Source organism: Mauremys reevesii, linkage group 15, assembly GCF_016161935.1.
Source record: "Mauremys reevesii isolate NIE-2019 linkage group 15, ASM1616193v1, whole genome shotgun sequence".
In the NCBI taxonomy this organism is placed as follows: domain Eukaryota; kingdom Metazoa; phylum Chordata; order Testudines; family Geoemydidae; genus Mauremys; species Mauremys reevesii.
Genome location: NC_052637.1, coordinates 30,386,706 through 30,400,649, shown reverse-complemented (window position 1 = coordinate 30,400,649; position 13,944 = coordinate 30,386,706). Strand labels below are relative to the sequence as shown.

Here is a 13,944-nt window from a genome sequence, read left to right as displayed (position 1 = left end):
TCTTTCAGTACAGTATGGATGTTCTCAGAATTGACACACAAATCTGTTGATGACTTTAGGAATTCAGTTACATTAAAAATTAATTAATTAAGAAATTTAGCACCCTAAATCAGAACTTTCTTTTGTCTCCAAAGATCTCACTAACAGATCAGCACAGACTCTTCAAACTTCCAGGATAGTGGAAATAATGAGGAAAAGGATAAATACTGTAACCCTTTAAAAATGTTGCCTGTGTACAAGATTTCAGGGAGTTTTAACTATACAGGAAGTTTGAAGAGTCTCTTCTGTTACCTTTGGAGACCAAAGAGTCTGTCTGTGTGCTACAGATTTTTAAAGGGCCTATTTTTGAATAATTGTAATTCCTAAACTTATTCATAAATATACTTGTGAATTCTCAGAACCTTAATTCCGTAGTCAAAGAGGAAGTGCTGTAATTTTGGGAAATAGATGCAGTGTTTTTCATACAAACCAGAGATCAAATGTCTGCTTTAAGTGCAATAATCAGCCCAGCCTTAACTATGGAGTTTTTACTAATAACTCCATAGCACTTAGCATTTTTTAGTACAGTATATAGATCTCAGAGCTCTTCACGAAGACTGGGTGAGTATAATTTCCTTCATTGTACAGACAGGTAAACTGTGGCCCAGAGAGGGAAGGTGACTCCCCCAAGACCACACAGCAGGTCAATGGCAGTCAGGAATATAGCTCAGGAGTCCTGGCTCCCAGTCTGATGCCCTAGCCCCAGGACATGCTGCCTCCAAAATTCTCCTAAACCTTGTGGGGATCTGAAATCTGAACCCCAATTCAGATCTGAATGTTGTAGAGGGCTCCTGAGGCCAATTGATGCTCCTAGTTCAGATGTCTCCGGAAATGTGAGGTACCTGCAATTGGAGCTTGGGTCGGAATGTTTCGGTTTCAGCCCCTTGCTGTTTTTTCCACTGGGCTTCTTTTAGATCCTGCGGTTCATCGGGGACAGGAACCTCCAGAGCTGGCAGGAAGTGCTCCTGGGTAACTACATCGCCAGCCGAGGGCTGGGCCACCCGGCCCTGCGCAACGAGATTCTGAGTCAGGTGGTCAGCCAGGTGTGGAAGAACCCAGACACAGAACAGAGCCAGCGAGGCTATGCTCTGATGGCTGCCCTCCTGAGTGCATTTACCCCTTTGCCAGCACTGGAGAAACCCTTGCTGAAGTAAGGAAGGGGGAGAGATGGCTCCTTTTTTATTGCTGTTTCCAGAGAGGAGCAGCATGTATTAAAGGCAGCTGCCTGGTTTGCAGGTTCGTGTCAGACCACGGGCTGGAAGGCTACAATGCTGTTTGCCAGCGCAAGATCCTCACGGCAATGCAGCAGACAGACACGGACCCCGAGGTCTCCCGTGCCCATCCTCCCACTCTGTTGGAGTGGACCGCTAACCAGAGGAGAGGGAAGATGGTGCTGGACGTCTTCACCTATAATGGTAACTAGCTCCTGCCCTCCCCAACTTCGAACCCCTACAAGGCCTCTGCTGATGCAGGAATTAGAAAGGGGGCTCAGAAAATCCTTCCCGTGGCTGGAAGTGGGCACAAGACCTGTGTTACTTGCTGGCCTGAGCATGAGGGTTTGAACCCGGTGCCCAACCCCTCCCAAAGTCAGAGATTCAGGGTCTTGCCTGTTGTAGAGACGGAGGCTGGATGCTCATCTAGAGCCTGATCCAACGTTTCAGTTCTTTTGAGTTGGGCCCATCTAAGGATTGGTGCCCTGGCTGCAGCCATCACTCGCTGCTCCTGCTCCAGCTAGAACAAAATCTGCCTCTTCCCCTGCTCCCCATTGCTCTGTGTCCCCCAGCATGAGTCACTTTCCCTGCTGCTCGCTGATTAGCTGAACCTCTGCCCCTGGCTTTTTTCTCTCCCCAAAAACATTTCCATTCCAATGTACTTTCTTTGTAATATAGTGTGTGCTCGGCACCTCTGCAAACCAGGCCTCAGGTGACACAAGTTGGGCTTCTGCAGCGAGTGGCTACAGGCACCTGGCTACCAATTAGAGCTTATTCTGGGATCCAGAATGCCCTGGCATTGGCAAGCACACAATAATTACGGAGGCTCCATGTGCTAGTCCAGAGAGGGCCCCCGGGGAGAGCGTTCAACCTGCTCTCGGCCCCTCTGAGTCTCCTTAGCAGCCCGTGTGTGAGATCCTCCAACAGGGCTCTCCGCATGCCGCCATCTTGTGCCATTTTTAGTTCTGTGGAAGGCTCTGTGCTGACTCTCTCTTTCCTGGGCTAGAGGAGACATTCTCTGCCGAAGTAGAGTCCTGGACAACAGGGGAACAGTACGCAGGCTGGATCCTGAGTTCAAGGTACAGTCCAAGGGGGGAGTGCTATTGTTCTTTGGGTTCACATTGGACAGGGCTGCAGGCCAGGAGTAATGCATTCATCCCTGGAATAGCTGCATTTCCCACCTCTCTCTCCAGTACCTGTGCATGGGATTGCACTGTTTATACCTCCAATAACATAAGAATTGCCAGACTGGCCCATTTAGCCCAGGATCGCACTTCTGAATGTGGCCAGCACCAGCTGCTTCAGAGGAAGTTGAAAGAAACCCCATACTGGACAATTATAGAGTACAAGGGAACGATTCTTCCTGACCCCAGGCCCTTACTGGTTGGCTCCTGCCCTGAAGCATGAGAGTTTACATCCATTATTTCAGAATAGAATTCTGTGAATAACTTGGGCTCCTGAGCCTCTCTGGACTGAACAGTTCTAACTCCGAATGGTTTAGTACTTTGGGAAGTGGTTGGGATTGGATGGAAGGGAAGAGATTGAAAGGTGAGGGTGTGGGGGGGAGGAGATGTCAAGGACTCCAGGATATGGCATGGAGCCTCCTATGACTTTCTCTTCTGCATTCCTTTTTGACACTGATGTGCAGATGCAGCCTGCTGTGTGTGGGGTGTGTGTGTGTGCAGATGATCAACCTGAAAAGGGTGGTGGTGGTGAGGATAATAATGATTCATAGATCTCTTATAGCACTTTTCATCCATAGATCTCAAAGCACTTTACAAAGGAGGTCACTATCATTGTCCTCATTTTAAAGATGGGGAAACTGAGGCACAGGGCTGGGAAGTGACTTACCTGAGGTCAACCAGCAGCCACTGGAAAACCCAGGAATAAAAGCCAGGTCTCCTGAGTCCCAGTCCTGTGTTCTGTTCACTAGGCCACACTGCCTTTGGGCAGGCCAGCAAGATGGGGCTGGTGAAACCCTGTCTGGCAGAGCCCAGTGAAGTGCTCTCAAGTCAGGAGGAGCTGTGTGTCTCCCGGTGTTGGTCCTAGCTCAGAGCGCAGGAAGAGAGGGAGGACCATTGATCCCAGGGAGAGAAAGGTTGGCCTTGGGGCATGGGAATCAGCAGATCTGGGTACAGTCCCTGGCTCTGCCAGATTCTCCATCTGATCGTGGGCAAATCACTTAATCACTCTGTGTCTCACTCTCCCCCTCTGAACAACAGGGATGGTGATCTGTCCCTCACAGGGGGCTATGAGAGGCTGTGAGATCCATATATGCTGGGGGAGGGTTAGGGTTAGCTGAGGGCTGTGTGGAGTCTGCTGAGGGGAGGAATAACCATCCTGGGCTAGAAAAAAATGGTGCTAGGGGAAGGAAATTGAACTGTTTCTTCTTCTCACCACGTCTCCCTCCCTCGCTCCCTCCCCCATGGCCCTGGTGTTCCTCTGCACTGACTCTGGCATTCTCTTCCTCTCCCCCTCTCTCCCATTCTCAGGGGTTTGGATAAGGAGCCTCGAGGGTGGTCTGTCTCCATGCTCACAGGCGAGGTGTGGCGGGACCTGCCCGGCTGTGACTTCATGCTGGATCTCATTGGAGAGATGGAGGAGGCCGGCAACCCTTCCCTGTCCTCGGCTGACTATCCCATCACACCCGAGTGGGAAGGGAGCCCATCCTGGAGCGCCTCTCTGGACATGTGAGTGCCCCTTGCCACTTCCCAAGCATACATCCCCCACTCCCAGCCATAGGCACCAACTTCTCCTGGTGCCGGTGGGTGCTAGTGTCCCCCTGCCCTGACTGCACCACTGCCCCACCCCCTCCCCCCCCTGCCCCGCCCCATCCCAACCCCTTCCCCAAAGTCTCCTCCCCAACCCTGCCCCCTCCCTGCCCCTATTGGATCCCTTCCCCAAATCCCCGCCCCGGCCCTGCCTCTTCCCCGCCTCCTCCCCTGAACGTGCTGCATTCCCACTCCTCCCCGCTCCCTCCCACAGCTTGTTATGCCGCAAAACAGCTGTTTTGTGGTGGCAAGCCTGGGAGGAGAAGTGGGGACGCGGTGTGCTCAGGGGAGGAGTCAGAGGTGAGCTTGGGGGTGGGGAGGGAGCTTGGCTGCCAGTGGGTGGAGATCGGCGCCTATGCTCCCAGCACTCGGTGCTTTTCTCAATTCTCTGACTTTCCCTCCGACAGGATGGACTGGGACATCCCTCCTGCACCAGGCATTCAGGCTCCATCTCTCCCTCCTCCCTTTCTGCCGCCATCCTTGGACGCTGAGAGCACCTACTCAGGTGAGCTCCTCCCTGGAGCGAGGCAGGCACTCGAGGAGTCAGACAGAGTAGACCCCAGTGCCCGGGTGGCTGAAGTCAGCAGCATTCAGGGAGGCGGGGGTGGGGGAGGGCTCATACCCAGTGTAACAAGCCTGGGGAAGGGAGGGAGGGGCTATTCCACACCTAACTGGTGACTGGACCCTTGTTTGCTCCCAGGGCTGGGAGTCCAAGGCGTCCCGAGGACCCCCAAAGGCCTGGAGCACTATGTGGATGACCTCTTCGACCCAGTGCTCCATCAAGGGTCTGGAGTGCCAGTAAGTCTCACATCGCTTCCTCCCCTCTGTCTGCCTACAGCTGCCTTTCCTTCCCTCTCTCCCTCGCTTCCACTCCTCTGTCTGCCTACAGCTTCCTTTCCTTCCCTCTCTCCCGCCTTCTGCCTGTGTCAGTCTGTATGTTCCTTCCCTGGAGTTCAGCTCCGTGGGATGGGGAGATGTGATCCCAGCATGCCTGTGTGTGGCTGTCTGTCCTGCTGCACACGCTGTCTGTCCATCTGCCCCAACCCCTGTCCTGGTGAGCCGTGTAACGCTGGGCTCTCTCACTGTAGGATATGGAGAATGGCAGGAGCCTGACTGGACGCATGAAAGGAGGTGGAAAAATTGGACCCACCCAGCAAGGAGCCTTTCCTTCTGCAGGTCAGTAGGGGAGGGGTGAGCATCCTGGGTCAGCACGTGGAGAGGCTGTGGCAGAGACTGCTGCTGGGCCATAGAGGGGTGTGAGCTGGTGTGGGCCAGCGGGTCTCTAGGATGCGGTGAGGCCATGTGCTTGACTGATTCACAGTGTGTTCTGGAGCGGGTCAGCGCATGCCTCAGGAGGCTGTAACGCTCTGGAGAGTAGCCCTGGAGGCTATTGAACATAACATAAGAATGGCCCTACTGGGTCAGACCAATGGTCCATCTAACCCAGTAGCCTGTCTTCCGACAGTGGCCAGTGCCAGGTGCTTCAGAGGGAATGAATAGAACAAGTAATTGTCAAGTGATCCATCCCCTGTTGCTCATTCTCAGCTTCTGGCAAACAGAGGCTAGGGACACCATTCCTGCCCTTCCTGGCTAATAGCCATTGATGGACCTATCCTCTATGAATGTATCTAGTTCTTTTTTTAACCCTGTTATGGTCTTGGCCTTCACAACATCCTCTGGCAAGGAGTTCCACAGGTTGACTATGCGTTGTGTGAATAAATACTTCCTTTTATTTGTTTTAAACCTGCTGCCTATTAATTTCATTTGGTGACCCCTAGTTCTTGTGTTATCAGAAGTAATAAACAATGCATCCTTATCTACTTTCTCTGTACCAGTCATGATTTTATAGACCTCAGTCATATCTCCCTGGTAGCCATCTCTTTTCCAAGCTGAAAAGTCCCAGTTTTACTAAGCCATTCCACACCCCTAATAATTTTTGTTACCCTTTTCTGAACCTTTTCCAATTCCAATATATCTTTTTTGAGATGGGGCGACCACATTTGCGCACAGTATTCAAGATGTGGGCTTAACATGAATTTATATAGAGGCAAAATGATATTTTCTGTCCTATTATCTATCCCTTTCTTAATTATTCCCAGCCATCTGTTTGCTTTTTTGACTGCCGCTGCACATTGAATGGGTGTTTTCAGATAACTATGTGCAATGACTCCAAGATCTTTCTTGAGTGGTAAAAGCTAATTTAGACCCCATCATATGATATGTATAGTTGGGATTATGCTTTCCAATGTGCATTACTTTGTATTTATCAACATCAAATTTCATTTGCCATTTTGTTGCCCAGTCACCCAGTTTTGAGAGATCCTTTTGTAGCTCTTTACCATCTGCCTGGGACTTAACTATCTTTAGTAATTTTGTATCATCTGCAAATTTTGTCACTTCACTGTTTACCTCTTTTTCCAGATCATTTATAAATATGTTGAATAGGACTGGTCCCAGTACAGACGCCTTGGGGACACCACTATTTACCCCTCTCCATTCTGAAAACTGACCATTTATATCTACCCTTTATACCTACCATCTACTGCGTAGAGAGTGCCACCGTGCTCCTCTCCCAAAGTCAGACTGGCCCGGGGCGTTCCACCAACAGCACCACTGAGTTGCTGTGCTCAATGTCTCCTCCTGCCAGGAGTCTGACACCTTTCTCCATGTTGAACCTGGAGATGGCTCGTCCCTTCCCCACCCCATGAGCACATCAGTGGTATCTCGGGTCCACCTTAGCCCTTCCCACAGCACTAAACAGACCCAACAGGCTCCACAATGTTGGCTGTCTCTGAGTGGAGGATTTTAATCTCTCTTATTGCTTCCTCCCAGCCTTCCCTATCATCCCGAGCTATTCAGAGGGTTAGTAAGTCTGAACCATATTCAGGTTCTTGCTCTTGCATTTGGGTGTGTTCGTTCTCTCTCTCTTTGTTTTTTTCCTGTTGGCTTGGAGTTCAGGTTATATCTCTGGGGCATGGCCAAGTGGTGCCGTGGGAATACCATTGGCTGTTGCAACACATGGGAAGCAGACATACGGGCAGCTTAATGATTATTGCAAGTCTGTGAGACAGGTGTGATGGGGAATTAGTGGCTATTGCAGATCTTTGGGGCATGGCCATGGGACGCATTTGTGGCTATTACAAATCACGGTGGCGTGGCCAATTGCCAGACATGGCTCGTTAACAAATCAGCGAGGCACGTGGGCTCTCTCTTGTGGTGTTTTTAAATGGGTTGGAATGGGACCATGCGGCAGGTCTGTACTGTTCTGTGGCTCTGTGGGAGGGCATGAAACCCTCCTGTTCTCTGCTAGCAGTGATCACGGCCTGGATGCCACAAGGGTTACCAGCTTTTTGCACAGCAGCCTTCCTATTTCATAGCCTGGTGCGCGGCAGGGGCTTATTCCAGGAGAGGGAGGACATTTTTTCCCAGCATCCCATGCTGATGCTCTGTTCTGTGTCTGCCGTGGGCTGTTTGCCCGTCCAGCCACATTGCGGGGTGGGGGCCTATCAATGCGCTGGATGTGGCAGGTCCAGAGAGCTTTGCCCATCAGTTGAAGACATTCTCCCTTGTAAACACAAATCCTGCAGACCTGGTTTCTTGGGATCAATAGCTTCCTGGTTGGGCTGGGACGAGGGGTGCAGAGTGAGGCTGGGTGGGGGGCAGAGTCCAGAGCATGCTGTTGAGTGGGGTTAGTGTGTGTTAATCTGCCAGGTGTCCCCTCCCGCTTGGGCAGTTCTCCTGACAGTTTCCTCCTGCCTGGGTGTTGCTGTGTAGCCTGCTGTGAGTGATGGGAAGCCCCATCGCATGTCACCGTCCTCCGTACACATTGGCAGCGCCAACGGTAGCAGGTCTGCATGGGGCGCTAACTGGGGCAGGGAAGCACTTTCCTACTTGGAAGTCACTGACCGTGACGGTTGCCCTTGTGCCATCTTTCCACCTAGGCTACCCTGGAATGATGCAAGTACCAGCTTACCAACCCATGCCAATGATGGGTGGAATGATGCCAGCACCCATGCCAATGATGCCAGCACCCATGCCAGGTAACAAAATGCAAAAAAGGCCCAGTAAATAAAAGGGGTGGTACAGTTTTTGGAATGAGGGGGTGGGCGGGTGTTGAGTGAGTACATTTACACAGGGCCTTTCACCCTTGCCGTCCCTTCGAACTCTCTGATTCTATGACGCACTTTACAAATGACACGTACAGGAGTTGCAGCAGCCACCCCTGTGTTGGAGCATGGCTGTTCCGCAGCCCTCCGGCCGCACACGATAGTTTAGAGCAGGAAATGGAAAATGTGTGTCGTATCCAATTGAAAGTGCAGGAGGGGCTTAGGGCAGGAGGCAGAGTATAGTCACCCAACCTGGACTGGCCCAGGACAATCTCTTGTTTGTTTGGAGGTGGGAAAGCTGAGAGGTAGCCTCCTGGAGTGGGCTCGGTTCTGCCATGTGCACCTCGTGCTCAGGCTCTGATTTCCATTTGCCCCCTGCGTTAGACTCACTGCTTGCACCCCGGGCACTTCTGTGTCCCCAGCCTGATGTGCAGGGGACCCTCATGGGCACTTGCCTGCCCCAGCAGGAGGGCAGCTGCATTGGCCCCGTGATTCTTTATCGTGTCATCTCTCTCTCTCTCTCTCAGCTATGGTTGCGCCCCAGCCGATGGTCCCAGCTGTGGATCCCAGTCAGCTCGCAGCACAACAGCAAGCCTTTATCACCCAGCAGGCCCTGCTCATGGTGAGTGGAAGGGAATGGGGGAGGGGGCACATCTCTCTGACAAGAGAATGCACCAGAGTGAATGCACTGAGAGGGCTGAGCTCCAATCCCTTCCCCACTGAGCCCAGTCTAGCTTGGCCCTGACATGCTGCATTTCTCTGCCATGTGCCTCTGAGGGTATTGACTGGTGTGCGTGTGTGCATGTGTGTAAGGATTTGGTCATTTAAGCCTGTGAAATGAGGAACCTTTATTATCCTCATTGTGCAGAAGGAGAAACTGAGGCACACAGCGGATAAGTGACTTGCCCACGGCCACGCTGTGGGTGAGTGGCAGAGCTGGGAATAGACCACAGGAATCCCCAGCTCTAAGCACTAGATCAAAAGCCCAAAGCAGCCAACCGGGGAGTCACTGGGGATACAAATCCTGAAGCATCTCTTTCTGTCTGGTCCCACGTGTATTAACTCGGTAGCCTAGCACCTGACAGTATGTTAACCTTCTCTGACAGAAAAACCTCATCACCAAGAGCTTTACGGGGATGGTGTGGTGGGGATCCAGAGTTCCTTGAACATGCCTGCTCGGGCCATGGTGGGTCTGCAAGGGAGGTTTAGGTTGGACATTAGGAAAAAGTTCCTAACTGTCCAGGTGGTTAAACACTGGAATAAATTGCCTAGGGAGGTTGTGGAATCTCCATCTCTGGAGATATTTAAGAGTAGGTGAGATAAATGTCTATCAGGGATGGTCTAGACAGTATTTGGTCCTGCCATGAGGGCAGGGGACTGGACTCGATGACCTCTCGAGGTCCCTTCCAGTCCTCGAGTCTATGAATCTATGGACCTGCCTTAGCCCATAACACTGGGGAACCCCAAAAGGTTACATCAATGGGCCTGTTTAGGAGATGAGTGGTTCTGTGCCTCCTCGGGGAAGAATGGGGAGGGTTTGCGCCGTCTCCAGTCTGTGGGTATGCAGAGGTCATGGAGACTTGGATTTCTTCTTCCAGGCTCAGCAGATGACCCTTCAGGCCATGACAATTTCCCAGCAGCAGCAGCGACAGAGGTCTCCTGAACCCTCAAGGCCAAGACGAGCCTTGACTCCACAACCAGCCCCAGCTCCGGCCCCGGCCCCGGCCCCGGCCCCAGCTCCAGCTCCTAAACCAAAGAGAACCAATAACAGCAAGAATGCTGCACCAGCAGCTAAAACACCAGAGCCCCCGGCTGATGCAGCAGAACCGGTACCAGCCAGGCTGTCTCCAGCAGCGAACTGGGTTTCCATGTGACAGTGCCCCTGTTCCTCCCGCAGCCTAGCGGAGGTGGAGGGGGTGGTAGAGAACCTCGCTCAGAGAGTTGTATACAGCTACTTTGCTGAGTCCTGTCAAATTTCACTCACAGTGGATTAAAGATGCAGGGCCCAATGCTGGGGGGTGGGGTTAGCCATTGACGTCAATGAAACTGCAGGGTTTGCTGGTTCATTCCCATCTGGCCTTGAGGTCCATGCACACACTGCAGTTTCACTGACATTAATGTCAAAAGTCTCAACACTCAGGCCATGTCTGTGCCACGGGGACTACACTGGCACAGCCATGGCGCCATTGCCATGCTGGCATAACGCTGTAGTGGAGAGGCAGCCTACGCTGACGGACAGGGGTTTTCCATCGCTGTAGTAACACAACCTCCCCAGGTGACGGTAGCTATGCTGACAGCAGCATTCTTCGGCCCACCTAGCTGCGTCTCCTACCTTCAGTGCCCGGGGGTAGGGGGTGGGGGGATTTTTCAAACCTCTGAGTGATATAGCTGGGTTACCTATGTTATATGTGTAGACCAGGCATGAATCCCTTGCCTTGTCCTGCAGTTACCTGCCTTGGGGGTGGGGACAGGGGTTCGCTCTGCTTCCTGCCGCCATCCTTGGTTCTGGGCTCAGGTTAGGGTTCCTAAGGGGCGTGGGGGGAGCTCCCTAGGGGTGTGTGTGAGGGGAGGGCTCAGTGCAGCTAGCAGGAATTATTGTCTGTTTCATATAGCGCTGGCTGCACACTTCATACACACACACACTTCGAAAAGGGTCCCGAATCTGGATCAATCCGAACGCTCCCGGAGTTGGGGGAAGTTCTGGATCCAGATCAGAGTCTGAACTGCACCACTGGGCCCAATCTGTGTGTGTAAGAGAGAGATAGGGAGGCACTAAGGGGATTACGCGGTCAGTCAGGACAGGGGTAAATGCCCCAGGCTGTATGTTTGTCCATCAACAGTCCTAACTGGCTTGTTCTGGGGGGACGGGTGTTGTAGATCCATGACTACCCAGAAGAACAACTGACAGACAGTGATGAGGACTCAGTCTTTCGAGACACCTTCCAGCAGAAGCGGGAGTACTTCCAGAAAATGGGTGAGCCGCTGCCTGGCCATGAATCTCACCCCACACGGGACCCAGCTTTCCTTAGCTTGTGCAGCCAGGAGCCAGCCTATTCCTGAGGCAGCTCCCAGTGCAGCAGTATGTGTGAAGCCCAGAACGGGAGCTGTACATGCAGAACTCATGCTGAGCCCTCTGTGCGCCGGGGCTGAGCCTGGCCCGTGATGGGCTGGGTTCTGGTTCGGAGCGGGAGGCTCACAGGTTTCCTGGGGTCTCCTGTTGGGTTTGGGAGTGTGTGTGTGACTCATGCGGGTCACATGACCCCCACGCAGAGCAAGTGATGCTTTAACACAGAACTCTGCCTGCTTCAGCAGCAAGGTGGCAAGCATAGGGCCTGGCACCACCAGGCCCAGAAAGACCTTGCCTGCTCTGCGCTCACCCCCAGACCTCCTCTCCTTTCAGCACAGCAAAAAATCCAGTTGAAGAAAGTCAGGCCCTCTTCCAAGAGCTGGACCCCTCAAAAAAATCCACAGCAGGAGGAAGAGAGGTCCAGCCCCGAACCAGAGACAGGTGAGGCCGTGCGCTGAGGAGGGCGTGAGACGCTGGCAGGTGGAGAGCTCTCCCAAGGCAGGGCCAGATCCTAAGGGGGCTGAGTGCCTGTGCAGGACCTGCTCCCTTGGACTCTCAACAGTGTGTGAGGATCCTGCTGTCTCTTGCCCAAGCTCTCCCCCAAGCCCCACGTGACTCCTCCTTGCAGCCCAGGGAGCAGCAGGGAGGCCCCTGGAACTGTGTGCTAGTGCTCCCACCCCTCCCGACTGCGCAGGGTGCAGATGCCAGAAATCCTGCTCTCCCCCCATGCTGGTCCCATTGCCGCTGGGGCCTCCTGCACCTGCTGGTGACAGGGCAAGATGTGGGCAGCCATCCTTCTGATCTGGGAGACCTGAATGGGGAACCTCTTTAGAGCTCCTCCGGAGGCCACTGTGCAACACACAGATGCCCCTCCCTTCCTGCCCCACTCCGGCTTTGAGCAGCTGCGAACCCAGCCTTGATCTCCTGCACAGTCGTGCAGGGTTGCATGAGCATTGAGTGGTTCTGTGACCGCCCTGTTCAGCCTCTTGCAGTGCAGGCCTGGACTGAAGCAGCGCATTAGGGAGGACAAGGCCATGGGCTTTGGGGAACAGGGGTAGCTGGGAAAGAGTGATGGAGCCCCCAGGGCCGCGAAGCCCCTGAGGGGAACAGGAGGCAGCTTTTAGTGCAGAGAGGGAGTTTCTCTTGTGCTGCTCACCGGCCCCATTAGTAAATGCCCTCCTGCCCTGCAGCCCCAGCACCCCCCTCGCCACCTCCCACGCCAAAGCAGAAAGTGCAAGAGAAGAAAGCAAAGAAGGAGCCGCGCCCTGTGGTGGCTGCCGACCTGGCGCCAAAGAGGGAGCCCAGCCGGGAGATCCGCAACATCATTAAGATGTACCAGAGCCGGCCAGCCCCGGAGCCACAGCCCATCGTGCCCGTCAGGTGAGGGGGGGGGCAGGCAGGGAAGGGGAGGAATCATGTCCCATGCTCTCTGTGTGATTGCATTGGTGCCATGCTGCCCTGTGTGTAAACTGGGCAGGTCTGTTTCCTCTTGCCCTCCAGGAGGCCGTCCAAGCCCTTCCTGAAGAAGAGCGACCCCAAGAACGAAGCTCTGGCCAAGCTGGGGATGGCGAGCCCTCAGCCCCCAAAATCGGTGAGCACTTCCCATGCCAACCCCGAACCAGCACACATCCTATTCAGCTTCAGCATCTTCCAATCTACCATCTAGTGCTTAGAGCAGGGGACTGGGATCCAGGACTCCTGGGTTCTACTTCTGACTCTGCCACTGGCTGGCTGTGTAACCCAACCTCTCTAGCTATACCACTCGCTTGGTAGGATGGGCTGTGGGTCCTAATGCTCATTAATAAAGCCCTTGGTGATCCTTGGATGGGAAGACCCCGGCGTCATGACTTCAAGTTTTATATCAGTATGTGTTCAGGGCTGACCTAGGGACAGATCAGCCTGGGAGAGTTGCCCGCCCGGCGCTGGCTTGGCCCTGGGGAACCTGGCAAGGTGAGGTCTCTTTTCCACTCTGCTGTGGGTGGCTCCACCGCTGAGCACTGGCCTACACACGTCTGACTTTAATTAACGCCTGTCTGTGTGTAACCTGCCTGCCAGTTTATGGGGCTCCATATTGTTGCCCATGTGGTTCCTGCCCCAGGGCCTGGCAAGCTGCCCCTGCAGCTGCTTTCAGAGAGTATCCTACCCCTGAACCCCTGGAGACAGAGTGTGACTATATCTAAAATGCTTTCTCTCTCTGCTCCCAGCCCTCCTCGCTGAACAAGAGTCCCAGAGGGGCTCCGCCCCCTCCGCCTGCCAAGAAGGGCCAGACCGCCACATCCATCAGGGAAAAGCAGCAGCCTCTCATGAGCCTCTTTGGCCAGCAGCCGACCTTCCCCGATGCTTCCCTCATCCCTCCACCTCCCCCATTCCTGCCCCCACCCCTTCTGCCTGCTGACCAAGCCACGCAGCAATCTGAGCCGAAAGGTGAGCGGGGCCCTTCCGTTCCACACCCTTCCCCTTCAGTGGTGTGTGCGGAATGAGTTTGGTGGGTCTTAGCCCAGTTCCCAGTGGGCACGTGGCCACATGTGCTAATTGGTCTCTTGCTGTCAGCCGACAGGAGTGAACAGGCCGTGGGACCTGAAACAGAGCTGGCCCTTCGGCTCTGGCTGAGGCATCCCAGTTGTGCGGCGTCGGGGAATCTCACGCTGCTGCTGCGGGTGAAACGAGGGCCTCACCATCCGGTGTCGTGGACTGAGCTGCCTTGGCCAGCAGTAAATTGGCTTGGCAGTGCAATGGAGTGCAATCGGTAG

General features: G+C 53.8%; 1 protein-coding gene across 2 annotated transcripts in view; it reads left to right on the top strand.

Annotated features, from left to right (window-relative positions):
- MYO15B (myosin XVB) overlaps positions 1-13,944 on the top strand; it is a 77,902-nt gene that overhangs the window by 42,750 nt on the left and 21,208 nt on the right. For both annotated transcript variants that reach the window (XM_039502387.1, XM_039502388.1), the window contains 15 exons: positions 954-1,189; positions 1,276-1,454; positions 2,257-2,329; positions 3,743-3,940; positions 4,429-4,526; positions 4,722-4,819; positions 5,110-5,197; positions 7,963-8,061; positions 8,655-8,749; positions 9,726-9,956; positions 11,005-11,101; positions 11,528-11,635; positions 12,385-12,574; positions 12,695-12,785; positions 13,399-13,618. In XM_039502387.1, the coding sequence (XP_039358321.1) occupies positions 954-1,189; positions 1,276-1,454; positions 2,257-2,329; positions 3,743-3,940; positions 4,429-4,526; positions 4,722-4,819; positions 5,110-5,197; positions 7,963-8,061; positions 8,655-8,749; positions 9,726-9,956; positions 11,005-11,101; positions 11,528-11,635; positions 12,385-12,574; positions 12,695-12,785; positions 13,399-13,618 (2,101 nt within the window). The remainder of the gene's footprint in view (positions 1-953; positions 1,190-1,275; positions 1,455-2,256; positions 2,330-3,742; positions 3,941-4,428; positions 4,527-4,721; positions 4,820-5,109; positions 5,198-7,962; positions 8,062-8,654; positions 8,750-9,725; positions 9,957-11,004; positions 11,102-11,527; positions 11,636-12,384; positions 12,575-12,694; positions 12,786-13,398; positions 13,619-13,944) is intronic.